The sequence below is a fragment of the Lithobates pipiens genome, unplaced genomic scaffold, assembly GCF_037356315.1.
Source record: "Lithobates pipiens isolate NorthernLeopardFrog02 unplaced genomic scaffold, aLitPip1_a1.2 Scaffold_16, whole genome shotgun sequence".
NCBI classification, from domain to species: Eukaryota; Metazoa; Chordata; class Amphibia; order Anura; family Ranidae; genus Lithobates; species Lithobates pipiens.
This window is the reverse complement of record NW_027507748.1, coordinates 225520935-225542765: the sequence shown is the minus strand read 5'-3', so window position 1 is coordinate 225542765 and position 21831 is coordinate 225520935. Positions and strand designations below refer to the sequence as shown.

Sequence of the window (21831 nt, the reverse complement as noted above, 5' to 3'; positions counted from 1 at the left end):
TGTAGTGTAGTGATCAGTGTGGTGTGTAGGGTAGTGTAGTGGCCAATGTAGGAATCAGGTAGGTCAGTTTAGGAATTGGGTAGGTCACATACACTGCCGTAAAGTTAGGTAGGAAGGTCACAACTGAACTGACAATTGTATTTGAATTTACACCTTTGTGACAGTGAGACTCTGGTAGAAACATCAAATGTAAAAATACACATGTAATGATGCATAAACGAATGTACATTTAGGGCCGGTTCACATATATGCGATGTCTGACATTGCATGTGATTTACACCACACTGCAGTGCAAATCACATGCGATGTCTATGCGATGCGAATTCAGCCATTCAGATTGTATGGCTGAATTCACATTGCATTGGGACCAAAGTTACAGGGGGGGGGGGGGCGCCGATACAGTTTCTCGCCAAGGGCGCTGGAGACCATATGTATGCCTCTGAGTGTGCTTTAATATGAAAAGGTGGAATTTTTCTCTTTAAGGCCGGGTTCACACTATAACCCGCTGCGGATCACACAGGAGCGATGTGCATCCCTGTTTCCCGTTTCAGGGACAAATCAGGGTAGATTCTATGCCTGAAATGGAGCCAAAGACGCACAGTGCTTTTATGCAGTGCGCTCCTCAGCCACAACTGAGATATGTGAACCGGCTCCATAGGGAAACAGTCACATTCTCGTGCTATGCAAGTTGGATGCGGAAACTCGCATCTAATTCACATAGGTGTGAACCCGGCCTAAACCATAAGCTTGAACAATCACTTTACAAATCTATTTAGAAATATTAGATTTCAATGCTGCCTGTCCTCTCTTAGGACTTTCTGGCAACACAAACAAAACATCTGTTTTACAAATCTGAGCGGTCACCTTCAAATAGACCTTGACTGCTCTCAGCACATCAAGAGAATGTTGTGACCTTTCTTCCGCAACGAGGTTCTTGAAAAAATGAAGGCAGAACAATATCCTGGTTTAAATGAAAACCTTCGGTAGGAAATTAGGATGAGGACGCAATACAACCTTATCCTTATGAATAATCAAATATGGCTCTTTACAAGAAAGAGCAGCCAACTCTGATACTCTTCTTGCAGAAGATATAGCAACCAAAAAAAAGGAATTTTCTTGTCAAAAGGACCAAGGGAATATCTCATATCGGCTTAAAAGGCTGTTTCTGTAATGCCAACAGGACTAAATTCAAGTCCCAAGGGTTCAGGGGTGACCTGACCGGAGGATTAATCTGCGTTACCCCCTGAATAAAGCTATGAATCAGAGAGTGTGAAGTGGTAGTTGAAAAAACACATATAAGGCCGACACCTGGACTTTGATAGTACTCAAGGTCAACTTAATTTCTAATCCCATCTGTAGAAATTCAAGGATCCTACCTATGACATATTTCCTGGGGTGCCAACCCCTGGATTCACACCAGGAGACATATGCTTTCCAGACTCTATAATATATGACTCTGGAGGCCGGCTTCCTAGCATTAACCAAAGTAAAAACTACTGAACCTGACAACCCACAGTCTTTTAGAATGTGGGTCTCAATAGCCAAACCATTAAATTTAGTGTTTGTAAGGTAGGATGGAATACCGGACCTTGCGAGAGAAGGCCTGGTCGCGGTGGTAGGATCCATGGGACTCCTACTGCCATCTTTACAATCTCTGCATACCAAGATCTCCTGGGCCACAAGAATCACCTCCTTCCCTTCTTGCTTGATCCTGCAAAGAAGGCGTGGAAGCAGCAGAACAGGAGGGAACACATAGATCAGTGAAAACTGATGCCACGGAAAAACCAAGGCATCTGTTTCACATGCCAGAGGATTCTTTGTCCTTGACACAAAGTTGTCGATCCTCATCTTTGACATATTGACAGAAAGATGTCGAGGTGAAGAGACCATTCTCCCAGGAACAACTGTTGGCGGCTCAGGTAGTCCGCCTGCCAATTCTCTATTCCCGGAATAAAGACTGCCGATAGGCAAGGAATGTTATCTTCTGCCCAGGACAGGATATAATTCACCTCTTTCTGAACCGCACCCACCCTTGGTGATTGATATAGGCCACCGTTGAGGCATTGTCGGATTGGATCCTGACAGGACAATTCCGTAATATGAACATCCAGGCCTTCAGGGCCAGGCGTGCTGCCCGAATCTCTAGAATATTGATGGGCAAGGTCATTTCTGTTTTGGACCGTTTTCCTTGGACAAGATGCTTCTTCCAGGACTGCTCCCCAGCCCAGAAGGCTGGCATGTGTTGTCATCACCTTCCAGGTAACTGGTAGGAAGGACTTTTCTTTCTGAAGATTCTTGGATATCAACCACCAACTGAGGCTTTGACGCACTTTGGGGGAAAAACGCATTGGGAAGTCTAGAGCTTGGACCTTTTTTTGTTCCAAGTTGACAGGATACTGTTTTGCAGCAGTCTTGAATGAAACTGTGCATATGGAACGGCCTCAAATGAAGCTACCATCTTTCCCAACAATCTCATGCAAAGTCGAATAGAAGGATTCTTCCTTGCTTTGACCATCTGAATCAGTTCCCTTATGGAACTGATCTTTGCCTCGGGCAAGAACATCCTCTTCTGAGCTGTATCTATGATCAGGCCCAAGTACTGCAATCTCTTTGATGGTTTTAAGGAGGATTTCTCTAGGTTGAGAATCCAACCTAGGTATTCCAGGTAGTTGACTGTGGTGACCAAACTCTGGTTTAAGCAGGCTACCGACTGATCTATCAAGAGTAGGTCATCTAAATAAGCCAGAATTGTTATACCTCGAGCCCTTAATCTGGCTAAAGGGGGAGCCAGAACCTTTGTAAACACTGCAGTAGCTAGACCAAAAGGCAGAGCTACCCTGTTTCCCCAAAAATAAGACCTAGTATGATTGTCGGTGATGGCTGCAATATAGGCCCTACCCCCAAATAAGCCCTAGTTAGGTCCTTGTAGGTCTTATTTTAAGGGTAGGGCTTATTTTCGGGGAAACGGGGTAGGGCTTATTTGGGGGGTTGGGCTTACCGTATATACTCGAGTATAGGCCGACCCGAGTATAAGCCGAGGCCCCCAATTTACCCCCAAAAAACTGGAAAACTTATTGACTCGTGTATAAGCCGAGGGTGAGACATGGCTGTCCATCCCTGTGTGTCCGTCCATCCCTGTGTGTGTGTCCGTCCATCCATCCCTGTGTGTGTGTCCATCCATCCATCCATCCCTGTGTGTGTATCCATCCATCCATCCATCCCTGTGTGTGTGTGTGTGTGTGTGTGTGTGTGTGTGTGTGTGTATCCATCCATCCATCCATCCCTGTGTGTGTGTGTGTGTGTGTGTGTGTGTGTGTGTGTATCCATCCATCCATCCCTGTGTGTGTGTGTGTGTGTGTGTGTGTGTGTGTATCCATCCATCCATCCATCCATCCCTGTGTGTGTGTGTGTGTGTGTGTGTATCCATCCATCCATCCATCCATCCCTGTGTGTGTGTGTGTGTGTGTGTGTGTGTGTGTGTGTCCGTGCAGCCTTGTGTGTGTGTCCAGCCTACCTGTGTCCCAAGCCTCCGTCCCGAGCCGCCGTCGTCCCGAGCCTCCTCCGTCCCGTGCCGTGCCTCCTCCGTCCCGTGCCTCCTCCGTCCCGTGCCTCCTCCGTCCCGTGTCTCCTCCGTCCCGTGCCGTGCCTCCTCCGTCCCGTGCCTCCTCCGTCCCGTGCCGATGGATCGCCGCTCTTCTCGGCGGCCATTCTACAATTCAAAATTCCGCCTCCGCCTGTGATAGGCGGAACACTCAATTTCCCAGCAGCCTGTGTTCCGCCTATCACGGACATCCTCTCATACTCGTCCGTAGTATGAGAATGAGCGGATGTCCGTGATAGGCGGAACACTGACTGCTGGGAAATTCAGTGTTCCGCCTATCACAGGCGGAGGCGGAGAAGGAGGCGCGGCTTTTGAAAATTAATGTCCGCCGTCTGTCTGCTCGATACGCTGATCGAGCAGTCAGACAGCGGCGACTCGAGTATAAGCCGAGGGGGCACTTTCAGCCTCAAAAAAGAGGCTGAAAATCTCGGCTTATACTCGAGTATATACGGTATATTGCAGCCAACACCAACAATCACGCTAGGTCTTATTTTCGGGGAAACGGTACAAACTGAAAGAAGATTTTATATCTCGAAGCGTAGATATTTCTGGTGAGCTGGGAAAATAGGTACATGTAGATAAGTATCCTTGATGTCGATTGATGCTAGCAGTTCTCCACCTTGTAGAATGGAGACCACTGTTCAGATTGACTCAATGCAAAAAGAGCAGATATTCAAAAACTGGTTTAGATCTTTGAGATCTAAAATGGGTCTGACATCCCTGTTTGGTTTTGGTACCGTAAAAAGGTTTGAATAAAACCATAACCCTCTTCCATGGGGACCACCGATATCACTTTTTGAGACAAGAGATGATCCAAAGCCAGAAAGAGAGACTTCTTTTTTCCTGGGTCTCTGGAAACGTTTCATCTGAGAAAACGAGGAGACGGGAACTCTTGCAACTCTAGTCTGTAACCTAGAAATATTGAGGAAGCCACCCATTTGTCTTGAAACTGTTCCTGCCAGAGCCTTGAGAACTGCAGAAGTCTTCCCCCCACTTGAGCGAGCAGGGGCACCCCTTCATAACAAGATTTTAGTATTTTGTTTAGCGGGTTTCCTCCCCAGGGCCTCTTTTTACCCTGGGGTTGACCCTGAGTTTTACCTCTTGAATTTGGCGGTGGAGGCTGTCATGACTGCCTGGAGACAGAAGCTCCTGGCACTGGAGAAGAAGCTTGTTTAACCACTTGCTTACTGGGCACTTAAACCCCCCTCAGTCCCAGACCAATTTTCAGCTTTCAGCGCTGATGCACTTTGAATGACAATTGCGCGGGCATACAACACTGTACCCAAATGAAATTTTTATCATTTTTTTCCCACAAATAGAGCTTTCTTTTGGTGGTATTTAGTTACAGCTCGGAGTTTATTTTTTGCTAAACAAACAAAAAAAGATGCAAATTTTTTTTTAAAAAAATCATGTTTTAATAGTTTGTTATAAAATTTTGCAAACGGGTCATTTTTCTCCTTCATTGAAGTGCGCTGATTAGGCGGCACTGATAGGCTGCACTGGTGGGCACTGATAGGCTGCATTGGTGGGCACTGATGGGCTGCATTGGTGGGCACTGATAGGCTGCACTGGTGGGCACTGATAGGCATAATTAAGGCGGCACTAATAGGCACAGATAAGGCGGCACCGATGGGCACAGATAAGGCGGGCACTGATGGGCAAAGATGGGCACAGATAAGATGGCGCGGATGGGTGGCACGGATGGGCACTGATAGGTACCACTGATAGATGGGACTGATGGGCAGTGATAGGTGGCACTGCTGGGCACTGATGGGCGGCACTGCTGGGCACTGATGGGCGGCACTGCTGGGCACGGATATGTGGCACTGGGGTGCAGCACCTTTGAGGCAGATTGTGGGCACTGCTGGGTGGCACTGTGGGTGGCACTGCTGGGTGGCACTATGGGCACTGCTGGGTGGCACTTACTTTTAGTACATGTGGCACTGCAGGGGGCAGGTGGGCACTGGCAGGGGGCAGGTAGGCATTAGCAGGGCTGGCCGTGATCGGCACTGATGTCCCGATCACGGCCGCCGGTGATTGTCTTTTTTTTTTTCTCCTCGCACTGTCAGCGCGAGGAGGAATAATAGCCGATTACCGGCTCCATTATATCACATGATCAGCTGTCATTGGCTGAAATCTGATCACGTGATAAGGGGTCGGGATCGACCCCTTGCACGGATCGGTGATCAGGCGAGTCTCATGGACTCGCCGATCACAGAGCGCGCCGCGCGCGCCCCTCAGGGGGCGCCCAGGCCGCTCGTACACGGGACTATGTCTATTGACGTCGTCCCGGAAAAGGAGATCCGCGCTGTAGCCGTCATTTGGCTATAGCGCGGATCTCAAGTGGTTAAAAGAAAAACGCTTAAACGTCTTCTTAACTGGTAAAAAGGAACTTGTTCCATTAGAAATTATTTGGATATATTTATCAGATCATCTCAAAACAATGAAAAACTAGCCAAAAGCTCTTTGCGTGGTGCTTTGGCTGATCAATTTTTCAACCATACAACTCTACGCACATGTACCAGCCCGAGCATAAGCCATGAGGCTTGGAGAATAGAATCTTTCATAGCATCTACTGTAAAACATAATGCCTCTGATATCCCGGCAAAATCTTGGGCCTGCTGATCAGGTATAATCTTGAGCACCTCTTTAAACTGGTCTTTTAAAGACTGACATACCCCGATCACTGCCAGTGCATACTGAACCTGCCAGTGAATATTGTTTTTAAATAAGAATTCCAACTTATTTGTTGGATCCTTCAGCATTTGAGCATGGTCTACAGGACAAGTCAAGTTTTTGTTCACAGAGGATATAGCAGTGTCAATTGCTGGAATCCCCCATTTCCTATTAAACTCTTCTTCCATAGGATAAAGTGTTAAAAAAAATTTTGGGAGGAAAAAACTTTATCTGGGTGCTCCCCATAGGAAAATCATGAATAGGTTGGGGAGGCTTTAGTGAACCCAAACAAGAAGTGGGCTCGACGACTGACTCCGCTACTAGCAGCAAAAATATGGAGTGGACTAATTCAGTGAGAGATTGTACCAACAACCTTTCTTGTGAACCCGATCCATTCATATTAGACTCTTCAGAAGAGGACATCCATATTAGACTCTTCAGCCTGTTCCTGGTCAGCTCAAAGAAAAGCGTCATCTCTCGCCCCCTGTCCCTCAGTTTGAGGATCCTGGGTAATGGATGGGGACCTATTATGCTTAGTCTCACTCTGGGATGCGATTAAGGCATTCATTTTTTGTTCCAAGCCTAAAATGGTTGAGGAAAAAACCTCATCAGTAATATATACAGGGGCTGCAGTGCTAAAAGCAGCTGCAACAACCGACATCCCTGATGGCTCACTCTGACCAGCCATATCACTCTCAGGGGAGGATGCCATCTTTTTTTAGATGGTTTTAGGCTTCCTAGTGACTGTAAAAGTCTTTCTAGAGCCCTTTTTGAGGTGTTTTTACCACCCTTCTGACCATAGCCCAATGCACAAAGCAGAGGTACCAGAAGTTACGCATCCACTGCTTGAGCCCTCCCACTGCTATTAATGCTCAACCTGATGCAATAGTAAATGTGTCAAAAGGAATGCCTGTGTCACCAAACCTCTTTCATGCCCCTCTTTGCTCTTGTGTCCTTCTGTCAGCTTGCAGCAGTAAAATGGTGCTTTTAAAACACACATTCCCTCGCTGGACATTGGAGGATGCCAACGCAGTGCTAAGCCCCACCCCTCCGTCACCTACGCCGCCCTCCTCTCTTTTTTAAAAAAGCGCTTTCCCGCCCGGGCCTCAGACCCTATGGGATCACTCTGAGAGGAGGGATAATGGTGAGGAGAGAGCCCAGAAGCTGCCGATTAGGACTGCGTGCTGATGATTTTTTTTCTTCTTTTTTTTTCTCCTGACACTCTTCCTCGTGAAGAGGGGGAGAAAACAGCACAGGTTGGGGTGTCTGGTGAGGAGGAGAATCCCCCAGACTTACCAGAGGTCAGCTGCTGGCTGAAGGGAAAGGAAGCTGCTGTTCCAGACACATCGTGATCTTTTGAGGAAGCATGAGAAGGTATGTGCTCCATACAGCCCCCAGTGATGACACATAGGCAAAACAACATTTACTAATTTAAAGGAGACATTCATAAGAAAATTCAATTTTTTTTTTAGAAAACTCCACTTATCTTTCCCACCGCAGGATTTTCTGTGGTAAAACCAACAGACCCAATCTTCACCCTTCACGGTGGGTTCCGTTAACATACCTTCAGGAGCTGGGGACCCTCGGGGAACCCACAATCCTGGACCTGTAATAGCACCACCGCCAGTAAAACTTTATGGCCTTAATACCAAAAGTACTGGATCCCAGGGTCCAACTCTCTAAAATGAGAAGCATTTACAGGCAAAACCTTGTTTCTTGGAACATGAGGCCCAGGTACCATTCAATTCGGCCTAAAAGACACTTTGAATGGATCCGGCTGCATGACTAGCCCCAGCAAGGATTGCTCAATTGGAGCTCAGCACAGCACATCTTTAGACACTGGCGAAAAAAACTCAGGTATTCCCAGTGGTGGGAGGGGTTATATAGGGAGTAGACTTTTTGTCTTAGGGTGTGCCAGTGTCCATCGCCTGAAGGTGGCCTATAACTCCACATAGTAACTACTGTGGCTCTGTGTCCAGTAATGTACGATAAGAAAACTGGATTTGCTAAGGTATTTGGTGCACACAAACTGAATTTATATCCTTTGTAGCTACTGATGAAGATACAAAAGGTAACATTTTTGTTTACAGAGTTTAGCTTTAAAGTGATACTAAATGTAATTTTATTTTAAGAAATAAACACGTTATACTTACCTGCTCTGTGCAATTGTTTTGCACAGAGCAGTTAGGATCCTTCTCTTCTTGGGTCCCCCTACGGCACTCCTGGCTCTTCCCCCCTGCTGAGTGTCCCCACAGCAAGTTGTTTACTATGTAAACCTCAAAACAAGTTTGGCAAGCAGTAGAGCAACTAAGTGGAATCCAGTAAAGCAAAAAGGGGCTGCGCCACAACTACCTGTAATGCACACAGTTTCAACAGGGAAGGCTTTCAATGGTTAAAGTGGAAGTAAACCCTCCTATCATTTTTAGTCAAGGTAGCTGCCATCTTGGCCTCTGTTTAATCTTCAACTGACATGATGGTGCACATGTGATCAGTTATGACACCAGGCATTGGATGGTTTGACAGTTTGGTTGAGAGTACATCAGGGGTGGACTGACAACTCATGGGGCCCCTGGGCAATAGGAAATTATGGGGCCCCCAGGCAATCCCAGATTATGGGGCCACACACTATACACACACACACACAGTATACGCATACATGTACACACAGTATACACAGACATGTTTCTATTGGCTGAGAAGATACTGGAGAGGTGGGGCAGCTATAATCTTGGGATTTTTAGACCAAAAGGATGTTGGTAAGGGACATTTCAGAGACAGATGTAAAAAAAAAAAACACAGATTTTTACATACTGTCCCTGGTTTTACTGAGGCTGGCAACCCTGATGGGGCCCCCTAGTGGCTCGGGGGCCCTCAGGCAGTGCCCGAGTGGCCCAATGGTCAGTCCGCCCCTGAAGTACATCCAATGTGACAGTTACATTCCTAGCACATGGCAGGACAGTAACAGTTCTGCTTTAAGACCTGTTTTAGTGGTTAATACGGCTTACTGGGCAGTTTCTTGGCTCTTCTTTTGTTTCAGGTACCCCTTTTTAGGATTTTGGCAGTTAACCACTTGCCTTCTTTACCCCCCTTCATGACCAGGCCATTTTTTGTGATACGGCACTGCGTTACTTTAGCGGACAATTGCAAGGACGTGCGACGTTGTACCCCAATAAAATGTTTGTCCTTTTTTTCTTTTTGTGGCATTTAATCTCATCTACATTTTAAATTTTTTGCGCATTAACCACTTTCCACCCATGCTATAGCCAAAATACAGCTACAGCGTGGGCATTAATTGCCAGGAGGGCATGAATAGACATCCTCCCATGCATGAGCTGCCTGCACGCCTCCTGCAGGACACGCACGGTGTGCTTTGTAATCACTGAGTCGAAGAGGCTCGGCTGATCACAGATCGGAGTAAAGCCCCATACACACTATTAGACTGCAGATTTTTGTCTTCAGATTTACCAAAACCATGTAGTACAAGGGCCTGCCTGATTGCAAAACTTGAAACTCTTAAAGCGGTAGTAAACCCGCACATTTTTTTTTTTTTAAACCTGCAAAGCAAAGGGCATAATGAGCTAGTATGCACCGCATACTAGCTCATTATGAAATACTTACCTTAGAACGAGGCCCCGACATCTGGCCCGATCCACGCCGAGGGAGCTGACATGCTCCCTCTGCGTTTCTTCCGGGTATCGCGGCTCCGGCGCTGTGAGTGGCCGGAGCTGCGATATCGTCACTCCCGCGCATGCGCACGGGAGATTTCAGTCCGGCCGCTCGGCTGCAGCCGGATTTTGACGGCGAGAAACCCCTTGTGCGCATGCGCCGCTGCAGTCAGCGGCGCATACCGAGGGGAATATCTCCTAAACCGTACAGGTTTAGGAGATATTTTTTTTACCTACAGGTAAGCCTTATTATAGGCTTTCCTGTAGGTAAAAGTTAAAAATGTGGGTATACAACCACTTTAAGGTTTGACCTCATATTACATGGTTTTGGTAAATCTGAAGACAAAAATCTGCAGAAAATATAAAAAAAGCCAATCAGCAGCTTCTGTCAAAGGGACATATAGGTCCCGAGCAGTGAGCACCCCTCCGCCTCATCTGTGCCCACCAGTGCCACCTGCCAGTGGATATCAGTGCCTCCTATCAATGCCCAACAGTGCCACCTATCAATGCCCATCACTGCCTCATCAGTGCCACCTATCAATGCCCTTCAGTGCCACCTATCAGTGCCACCTTATCAGTGCCCATCAGTGCAGCCTCATCAGCCCACATCAATGAAGAAGAAAAATTACCTGTTTGCAAAATTTTACAACTATAAAACTGTTTTGTTTTTCAAAATTTTTGGTCTTTTTTAGCAAAAAAATAAAAAACCCAGCAGTAATTAAATACCACCACAAGAAAGCTCTATTTGTGGGAAAAAAAAATACAAAAAATGTAATTTGGGTAAAGTGTTGCATGCCCGCGCAATTGTCATTTAAAGAGTGACGGTGCTGAAAGCTTAAAAATTCGCCTGGGCAGGTAGGGGGTTTAAGTGCCCAGTAAGCAAGTGGTTAAACAAAACAAATTTGAAAAATATATATATATATATATATATATATATATTTTTTTTTTTTTTACTTTCTGCTATAAAACATCCAATAGAAAATTTTTAAAAACATCAAATTTCTTCATGACTTTAGGCCAACGTATTATGCTACATATTTTTGGTTAAAAAAATCCCAATAAGCATATATAGATGTGTTTGCGTAAAAGTTATAAAACTATGGGATATTTTTAAAACATTTTTTACTAGTAATGGCGGCTATCAGTGACTTATAGCGGGACTGTGATATTGCCGCTGTCAAAATTTTTGGTCTTTTTTTGTTTAAAAAAATCCAGTGGTGATCAAAAACCACAAAAAAAGAAAGCTCTATGTGTGTGAAAAATTTCATATGGGCACAGCATTGCATGACTACGCAGTTGCCAGTTAACTACTTTCCGCCCATACTATAGTTAAAGACAGCTACAGCACAGGCTTACTTTGCTGGGAGGGTGTACATGAACGTCCTTTCGTGATTGCACTACCTAGGCCACTCCAGAACCTTAAAGTGCTTCTTCTTGAGCCACTACTTGGTCGTGTTTTGGGTCATTGTCATGCGGAAATACACTTCCACAACCCATCTTCAATGAATTTTCAAATCAAAACAAAAACACTGCGCTATCAAAAACAACAAAGCAGCTAACACACTAAAAATTTATATTTTAGTTCATATAACGTGTAAAAAGAAAGTGTTGCGCTAAAATGAAAAACATATGTGCGCAAATATCACATGTATGACCCGTGTGATTTGCCTAATATAAATTATAACAATTGTTGACAAATAACATAAATAATAATTAAACAGTTACGATGTGAACATATATATGAAGAAAAAAATTTAAATAAGAGTCCTTTAGTGGACTCAATATAGTCTTTCCCAAAGAACAATCACAGTCCCCCTTGGTGCAATAGAAAAGTCAAGATGTCCTCCAATCCACAGGAATATAGAGTGCAAACACCCTAGTGCCGATACCACCACCTTAAACGGATGTAGGCTTACCGACTATCTTTGACCCAAGCGAACATACGCTCCAAGGGTCAATTACGCTTTGATCTAAGGCGACTGTGGAGCACTCAGGAACTTGGTACTCAATGACGGAAATCACTTGCAAAGCCAGGTTGTGCACGGAACCAGTATTCAACAATCACAGAGCAGGTCAAACTCCCCGAGAAGAACATATGGGATGAAAGGATGGGGCCAAATAGCGTAATTCGGTAAAATAACTAAATTTATTAAAAAGATTATCAAACTTACATTTAAGCAGTTGATTAAGCGCTTTCACATGAAAAATCGCAGCAGTGGAGTCCTCCCGACGCGTTTAGTCTACTAAGGCGTCGTCTGGAGTATGTCTCCACTGCTGCAGTACTTACTTTTATAAACAAATGGGCCCAATAGATGAAATTCCACCTCCCGGTGCCACTCTGTGTCACTTCCGGTTTAGGCCAAAATGGCCGCGCGGCGTGTGTTTCAAGCCTCGTTTTGGAACTCAATTCTAAATTCCACCATAGTGTATGAATTTGTTTATTTATCATCAATTGTAGTCAAGAATCCCTAAACGGCGCCTGATGTCCCCTCCCCTCGATGTATCAGTAATTCTGCTCACATGTTAATTCCTCATATCTCGCAGGTGATACAGTACCAGATCGCATAGCAAAGGAGGAAGCTGATTCGCCATTAATGTAATGACCCGGAAGTGACGCGACAAACCGTTCGTCTTCACTTCCGGTTCCTGTCTATATGGAATGCAAACAGTATGGCCATATCCCCATAGCGTCCACCTGCGTTCCTGGAAATGACGCAGCTCCCCGCTACACGCCACCTCCGGGCCCCAAGTGGAACGCAAAACAGCTAACCACAGTGCCGGACATGACGCAATCAGCAGCCGCGCGATGCCATCTCTTAATGCCAGGCAAAGAACATTAAGTGTACATTGCCAACCACAATTTATGCGAATGCTAAGCTTGTATTTCGCATACCTATTATATTCCCTTAGTTGGCATGCTTTTCACAAACTTATTTTGTTCCCATACCCAACAAAAACTTGCCCCCAATGATTAGTCAATCAGACTTGGAGGTACAAGTTTCTGAGTTGGCGGTACACTTTTCTGTTTTCCTCCTCCACTTTAATGGAAGTAAATCACTCAATGTTAAATGTGACTCGTTTTGACACAGGAAGTGGGACTCGACCCACTACAGGGCAACAAATTAAACAGTGTTATCAAAAACATAAAATTACCAGATTTTATGCAAAATCATAACTAAAATAAAATTTTTAAAAAATGTTTATTTTTTTTTTAAACCCATCTTCAATGCCCTGGCTGAGGGAAGGAGGTTCTCACCCAAGATTTGACGGTACATAGCCCCATCCATTGTCACTTTGATGCGGTGAAGTTGTCCTGTCCCCTTAGCAGAAAAACACCCCTAAAGCATAATGCTTCCACCTCCATGTTTGACAGTGGGTATGGTGTTATTGGGGGTCATAGGCAGCATTCCTCCCCTTCCAAACATGGTGAGTTGAGTTGATGCCAGAGTTTAATTTTGGTATCATCTGACCACAACACTTTCACCCAGGTCTCCTCTGAATCATTCAGGTGTTGATTAACAAACTTCAGACGGACCTGTACGTGTGCTTTTTTTGAGCAGGGGGGACCTTGCGGGCACTGCAGGATTTCAGTCCTTCACGGCATAGTGTGTTACCAATTGTTTTCTTGATGATTATGGTCCCAGCTGCCTTGAGATCATTGACAAGATTCTCCCATGTAGTTCTGGGCTGATTCCTCACTGTTCACCTGATCAATGAAGAAACTCCACGAGGTGAGATCTTGCATGAAGCCCCAGACCGAGGAAGATTGACAATTATTTTGTGTTTCTTCCATTTGCGATTAAATTGCACCAACCGATGTTACCCTCTCACCAAGCTGCTTGGCGATGGTCTTGTAGCCCATTCCAGCCTTGTGTAGGTCTACAATCTTGTCCCTGTCATCTTTGGATAGCTCTTTGGTCTTGGCTATGGCGGAGAGCTTGGAATCTGAATAATTGATTGCTTCTGTGGACAGGTGTCCTTTATACAGTTAACAAGCTGAGACTAGGAGCACTCTCTAAGAGAGTGCTCGTTACTTGTATAGAAGACACATTGAAGCCAGAAATCTTGCTGATTGATAGGGGATCAAATACTTATTTCACTCATTGAAATGCAAATCAATTTATAACTTTTTTGAAATGTGTTTTTCTGGATATTTTTGTTGTTAGTCTCTCACTGTTAAAATACTTTTTTTCCTCACTGTACACTGATAACTGATTATCAGCACAGTCCCAATAGTTCTGCCAATCAGTGCCCAACATAGCTGCCAATCAGTGCCGCCGTTTAGTACCTTCTCATTAGTGCTGCCTATCAGTGCCATCTATCAGAGCCCATCAGTGCCACCTCATCAGTGCAGCCTCATCAGCGAAGGAGAAAAATTACCTGCTTGCAAATACTTATATCAAACTATAAAATGTTTTTGTTTTTTATTCCAAATTTTCGGTCTTTTTTTATTTGTTTAGCAAAAAATAAAAAACCCAGTGGTGATAAAATATCACCAAAAAAAAAGCTCTATTTGTGTGAAAAAAAAGTCATATGGGTACAGTGTTGTATAACCGTGCAATTGTCATTCAAAGAGTAAGAACGCTGAAAGTGCCCAGTAGGCAAGTGGTTAAAGTAGTGCAGTGCCAAATACCAAAATATGGCCTGGTCATGAAGTGGTTAATATCCTCCAGAGAGCAAGTGATTAAAGAAAGTACAGTCCTTTGCTTTTAACCCCAATAAAGGGCCGCAGCCTAATATTTTCCAAGAGGGTGGTCTCTTTTGGTTTTATTTAAGAAATGTTTCTATTTCAGGTGGTTTTGTTCTGATTTGTTTAAGGAGGTGCTTGTGGAGTCTGCAAGCCACAATGAAGGTCTGTGGGTAACAGTGTATATCTATGAGGGGAGACAATGAAGGTCTGTGGGTATCTGTGTATATCTCTGAGGAAACAATGAAGGTCTGTGGGTATCAGTGAATATCTATGAGGAGACAATGAAGATCTGTGGGTATCTGTGTTTATCTATGAGGGGAGACAATGAAAGTCTGTGGGTATCAGTGTATGTCTATGAGGAGACAATGAAGGTCTGTGGGTATCAGTGTATATCCATGAGGGGAGAAAATGAAGGTCTGTGGGTATCAGTGTATATCATTGAGGTGAGACAATGAAGGTCTGTGGGTATCAGTGTATATCTATGAGGAGACAATGAAAGTCTGTGGGTATAGATATACATCTATGAGGAGACAATGAAGGTCGGTGGGTATCGGTGTATATCTATGTGAAGACAAAGAAGCTCTGTGGGTATCGGCGTATATCTATGAGAAGACAAAGAAGCTCTGTGGGTATTGGCGTATATCTATGAGAAGACAAAGAAGGTCTGTGGGTATCAGCGTATATCTATGAGGAGACAATGAAGAACTGTGGGTATCAGCGTATATCTATGAGAAGACAAAGAAGGTCTGTGGGTATCGGTGTATATCTATGAGAAGACAAAGAAGGTCTGTGGGTATCGGTGTATATCTATTAGGTAACAAAGAAGGTCTGTGGGTATCGGTGTATATCTATGAGAAGACAAAGAAGGTCTGTGGGTATCGGTGTATATCTATGAGAAGACAAAGAAGGTCTGTGGGTATCGGTGTATATCTATGAGAAGACAAAGAAGGTCTGTGGGTATCGGTGTATATCTATGAGAAGACAAAGGTCTGTGGGTATCGGTGTATATCTATGAGACAAAGAAGGTCTGTGGGTATCGGTGTATATCTATGAGACAAAGAAGGTCTGTGGGTATCAGTGTATATCTATGAGACAAAGAAGGTCTGTGGGTATCGGTGTATATCTATGAGAAGACAAAGAAGGTCTGTGGTTATCGGTGTATATCTATAAGGAGATAAAGAAGGTCTGTGGTTATCGGTGTATATCTATAAGGAGATAAAGAAGGTCTGTGGTTATCGGTGTATATCTATGAGGAGATAAAGAAGGTCTGTGGTTATCGGTGTATATCTATGAGACAAAGAAGGTCTATGGGTATCGGTGTATATCTATGAGACAAAGAAGGTCTGTGGGTATCGGTGTATATCTATGAGAAGACAAAGAAGGTCTGTGGTTATCGGTGTATATCTATAAGGAGATAAAGAAGGTCTGTGGTTATCGGTGTATATCTATGAGGAGACAAAGAAGGTCTTTGGGTATCAGTGTATATCTATGAGGAGACAATGAAGGTCTGAATGTTCTCCTCAGAGAAGCCAGGCCGGGGTCTATCACCACACACAACAGGGAAAGCCAAGCCACGGGCTTCTAGTTCGAGGAGCAACCTGTCGCTGTTTAGCCGCCGGGGAACTACAAGTTCCATACTGCCAAGCCTGCCACTGCATTGAGTATCAAGGTGGTGGCCATGAGCCCCAGAGAAAGGCAGCCATACGTATGCCCATGAGAACATTTCACCCATGACCCTAGCCTTGAACGTGCGTGTATCCGCCTCTTGTCCCCGGCGTGATCCCTCCCTCTCTCCCTTCGTGTGAAGCTTGGCGGGCGGTGTTGGCGCGCTAGGCTTTGCGGTGTGTCGCTCAGTCTCTCAGCCTTCTCGTTGTCTCCGGTGTCATGGCGCAGAGCACAGCCGGTCCCCTCCCCACCATTCAGGCAGGCCTGAGGGAGGCCCTGCTGGAGACGCTGAGCGGTATACTGTCCCCGGGACATGAGGTGCGGGCAGCGGCGGAGGAGCAGCTGAAAGTGCTAGAAGTGACAGAGGGTGAGTAATGAATGGGATGGGGGAGGCGGTCACCATAGGCGTACAGGGTGTCTGGAGGGTGCACTACAAGGACTAGGGATGGCTGACTGACACTCCAATCAACTTACCATACAGGATGTGCAGCAGTCCCACAGGGAAGGACAACTGTGGCCATCATAGGGTTGGGCTGCACAGATGCTTGCTCTTCTATTTTTTTTAATGCTTTCCAAATAAATTACTTTAAAAATAAATATATACCAAAATAGGCACAGGTTTTGTAGATAATGTTATAAAAGACTCTCCCCCTAGTAAAGCTGGGCATGTTACAATCTGATTTATTTTCCTTTAAAGTGAAAGAAAGGGGGAAGTTCCGCTGTAAGCCCTGGTTTACAACGCTGCAGCGCTACTTGAGCGCAATCTCAAAGCCACACTTCCGTGGGATTTGGATCTCTGATTTCGTTGTACTTCATTTAACAGACATCTATGCAAGTCCTAATGGAATTGGTAAAAAGTAGTTTAGGAACTTTTTTCATAATTGCTGTGACGTGAGTTGTGGAGCTGTGAAAACGGCTCTACTGCCAGCAATGGGGTGCGATTTGGAACTATTAGCTTGGGTTCACACTATTGCAAACACAGACACTGCTTGTAATTCGCACCGCATTGCTGCGCAGATCACATGCGATCGGCTGTGCGATGCAAATTCAGCCACACAGTTTGTATGACTGAACTCGCATTGCATTAGCTCAAAAAATGCTGCAGGAACCTCCCCTGCACTGGAATCAGACCACAAGGGTGCAATCCGATTCCTGTCTGAATTCACAGTTCGCACTTCGATTTGCGTTCTGATCTGGGGTTGTCGCTAACTCTGTATTGACACCCGCAGAGGCGCGAGAGAGATGCTGGAACCCCCACTAGATTTGTGCGAACCAGGGGCTCAAATGGCATGTAAAGATGCACCAGTGTGAATGGCTGCAAAAGGGATAAGTTCATCTTAAAGCGGGGTTCCACCCTAAAGTGGAACTTCCGCTCATCGGAACCCTCCCCCTCTGGTGTCACAGTTGGCACCTTTCAGGGCACTTCCGGGCATAGACTCCCACAGGAGTCTATGCTGTTTCCTGTCCCGGCGCTCTGTCTGCTGGGACACACACGGGTCCCAGAGACAGCGCGAACCATTCCCATTGCGCTGTGCGGCTCGCGCATGCGCAGTAGGGAACCGGGAAGTGAAGCCGCTATGCTTCACTTCCTGATTCCTTCACCGAGAATGCCTCGGCTGCCGACATCGCTGGACCCTGGGAAAGGTGAGTATCCATTTAGTAAAAGTCAGCAGCTGTAGTATTTATAGCTGCTGGCTTTTAATATTTTTTTTCCCAGTGGAATCCCTCTTTAAGAAAAAAAACAACAACTTTTTTTTGCAGGTAAACTGGCATTTGCTATATATTTTTTGAGCCTGGAAAGCATTGCACCAGTGATCAGCAGATTGCTGGTGACATGCAGAACTCCTGCAGACTGTCAGTTTAAGCTGTCTAGCCCATATAACGAACTTCATACATCGTACAGGCAGCAAGTTACATGCTGACAGGAAGAATTGATGAACTACCACAGTGCTCAACAGCGCTCCTGGTAGCTAACCAAGAACTACAAGCCAACAGCTGCATAGGCTGTCGGGACTCGTAGTTTTCCCATTCACAAAACACTGGGAATGAATGAGGACAGGCAGCTGGAGCCCTGCGTAGCACGTTTTTATTTTATTTTTTTATTTATTTATTTTTTCAGATTGTGACAGCAGAGGAGGCTGGCCCATCGGTAACATGTTAAAATAGGTGATCTTATTTTTTTAAGGCCTCCTCCCCCACTCTTATAAAGAAATGGCATTTTTTTTGGGGGGGGGGGGGGGGGGGAGGGGGCTGGTTTTGACAGGTATTTGCTTCTACTTTAGCTCGGATAGCCTAGGCCAGGGATCTCCAAACGACAGGCCTCCAGCTGTTGCAGAACTACACGTCCCATCAGGCATTGTAAAACTGACATTCACAGACATGACTAGGCATGATAGTAATTGTAGTTCCTGAACAACTGGAGGGCGATAATTTGGAGACCCCTGGCCTAGGCAATCCAAACAGAAGTTCTCCTCCACCCCCCCTCCCCACAGTCTTCTGGGACATGTCAGAGGTCCCAGAAGACTACGGGACCAATCGCAATGCTTATTGGGCACCCAGCTGTGAAGCCGCAATCTGCAATATGTATGCAGTTTTCTGCATAGGGAAAAAACCTGACATGACATCAACATTGGTGTGAATATGGCACATAACTGACGCGCATGAAAACTAATGTCTCTGCAAGTAGAATCTGTGTGGTTTTCCCGTCAGTTTTCATGCATGTATGGTGTGAACGAGCCCTAGGCTGGCCATATTCTAAGTCCTTTTTTACACAGGCAGCCAGGATGCTATAAAGGCAGTTGAACTGTGGTTTTACCATCCACCTAAACATTTTATGAAGCCATAGGGGACTGTACTTTAAAGCAGTGGTCGTCAACCCTGTCCTCAGGGCCCACTAACAGGCCAGGTTTTATGTATTACCTTTGGAGATGCAGACTACAATACTGCAATCACTGAGCAGCAAATGATATCAACTGTTATGTATTTCAGTTATCTTGCAAACCTGGCCTGTTAGTGGACCCTGAGGACAGGGTTGATGAACACTGCTTTAAAGTCTTGTAAATGTGGGCCAAAAATTGGTTGGTTCAGGAACTGGCTGATTTTTGGCCCATGTGTACAGCTGTCTATTCTACAGAAGCTGGTCTCACAAGCTGCTTTTGCCAAACAGCTATGCTGCAAAACCAGCATCTGACCTCATCCAATCAGTGCTGGCAGCCAATGGCTGAGAGCACTAATTAGTGTGTTCTGGTGGGTGGGAAGACAACTGCAGCCCCCCTGTCAGAACACAATAGCACAATGGGGGGGATTAACATTGTTTGTGTTGGTACGGTGATCTGTCAGGTTTTTTTTCATTCAGTCCACTGAGTTGAATGAATCTCTTCAGGGGGAGGCCAGGGCTTTTTCTGACTTTTTCTTTTTTCTTTCTAAATTGCCAAACAGCATTGCAGGACCATACCACATCTGCAAGTCTTGCGATTGTGGTGGGCTCCATTGATCTCAATGAGTGTGTTTGACAAGCAGTGCCACCTACCAAATTCTGCAGCCCAAATTAAAGTTGCCTGGCAGCTGTGATATTAAAGTTCCTTGGGGAGGTAAAACCACAACTCGCCTGCCAGTGTAAAGGAGCCCTAAAGGGTGAGCATGGGCATTTTCAGATCCTAGTGCAGACCCACCACAAACTTGTCGCTGTACTTTGTCAGTCGTCATCAACCATTCAGCATGCAAGCTGAATGGAAATAAAACAGATTCCTTCCCCTATGTTAAAAAGTAGATGGACACGGCTTCTGCTGAGGCTATTGTATTCTGCCAGCTGTCAGTTTACAGTGAGCGCTACCGAAAGGTACTGTTCAGCTGGGAATTGCCAGCCTGGCTCCTTCGTACTTCGAAGAATTTCAGGCAAGAGTGCCAACAGAGCCACCCACTACTCAAATTTCACCCAGTTCATCAGAAAATTAGCAAAATTCGATGTCAGTGTATGGCTAGCTTTAAATTTACAAGCAACTGTTTAGAAGGTCCTACTGGGGCAATTCAGTTTATATTCAATCAGGTAGGACCTTGCACTCAAGGCCAGGATAAGGGGGAGGGGCAGCGCTTTCATAAGGGGGGAGGGGAGTCGTGCTCATTTTAGATTGGCTTTAATGCTCTAACAGCTGCTTCTGTCACATTGGTGTTGATTTACCAAATCTGGAGAGTGCAAAATTTGGTGCACCTCTGCATAGAAACCAATCCGCTTAATTGAACACGCTGAAGTTAGATGCTAACCGGCTACTAGGCACAGCTGTGCCAGTATTTGCACTCTCCAGCTTTAGTAAATAACTCTATTATGTTCCAACACTCCTCACTCACTGCACAGAGCTGACACAAGAAACATCACACGTCACAGTTGTTATAAAGCAAGTGATTGACCATGCACACTCTCTGCTACTCATGGGTAGCCAGAGCAAGGGGTGGAAAACTGGGTATTCCTATTCTACTGAGCGGGCCTTCTGTCGCCTTGCGCTGGATGACATATAATTTATTAATAAATGTAAAGCTAACTATACACGTTTTACAGTAGATTCTTCTATTCATGGTAAAGAGTGTCTATGGAAGAATCTTCCCTGCTGGCTATTTTATTCTGGCAACTGCTTGAATACCTGAGTAATGACTGCATCTCATAGGATGTAGTCACTGTTCAGCTGACAGTTTTCCACCCAACTCCTTTTTTTTTATTTTTTTCAAGTAAGTTTTGTCTAACCAGGTGGTGCCAAATGGGCCACCCGCAGCTTGAGTTTTGGCCACTTCAACAGGAATTGGCCAATATTCAAGAGGTGTATGGCCAGCTTAAAGGGGACACATAAGTAGTGTAAGGGTCTACCCAATTAGATATACCATGAACTAAATGTTATTGTAGCCTCTTTGCATGACAAAGTTAATGAATTAGAATGAGGCCCGTTTACATCTGAGTGACATCTAGTGCTTTTAGAGCGGTACCATTCATTTTTCAATGGGCCTCCATCTGCTACAAAAAAGTTCCAAAGAAGTTCATGTGGCAAATTTTGGCAAAGAGTCAGACGCATATGGCGTTGACTTTTTTGTCATCCAATTCTGCCTGTGATTCAAATACGCTTGGGTGTGAATGGGGCATGAAATGTGTGATCAGTTTTTGAAAGTACAAGGCTACGAAACGTTCTCTGTGTACAAAGCTTACAGTTCCACTGAACCTAGTAAAGATTTATTAAGTATATGTCCATACGAGACTTTAGGCATTTTAGAAACAAGACAAGAGTGTGGTGTTTTTGGCTGTCTTTTTTTTATTATCTTTAAAAGCAAATGTAGTCCACACAATGCTCAATAGATCTCCATACCTCCTGCCTAAATGACAAAGTTGGCTTATAGCAAATGTACCTTAGCTCAGTCAGGGGGGAGCTGTGAACATTAAGGTGGTATTAAAATTGAAAATAAAAAAACCCTGACAGGCAGTTTTTTTTGGCAGAAGAGACTCTGCGAAGTGACTCCTGTTCGCATGGGCAGGATTGAGGTCAGTCATTGTGGCT

General features: G+C 45.1%; 1 protein-coding gene across 1 annotated transcript in view; it reads left to right on the top strand.

Annotated features, from left to right (window-relative positions):
- The first annotated feature begins 16404 nt into the window (after positions 1–16404).
- The window catches only part of IPO9 (importin 9), a 90965-nt gene continuing 85538 nt past the window's right edge, over positions 16405–21831 (top strand). The window contains exon 1 of the mRNA XM_077481148.1: positions 16405–16664. Coding sequence (XP_077337274.1) covers positions 16517–16664 — 148 coding nt within the window. The 5' untranslated portion in view covers positions 16405–16516. The remainder of the gene's footprint in view (positions 16665–21831) is intronic.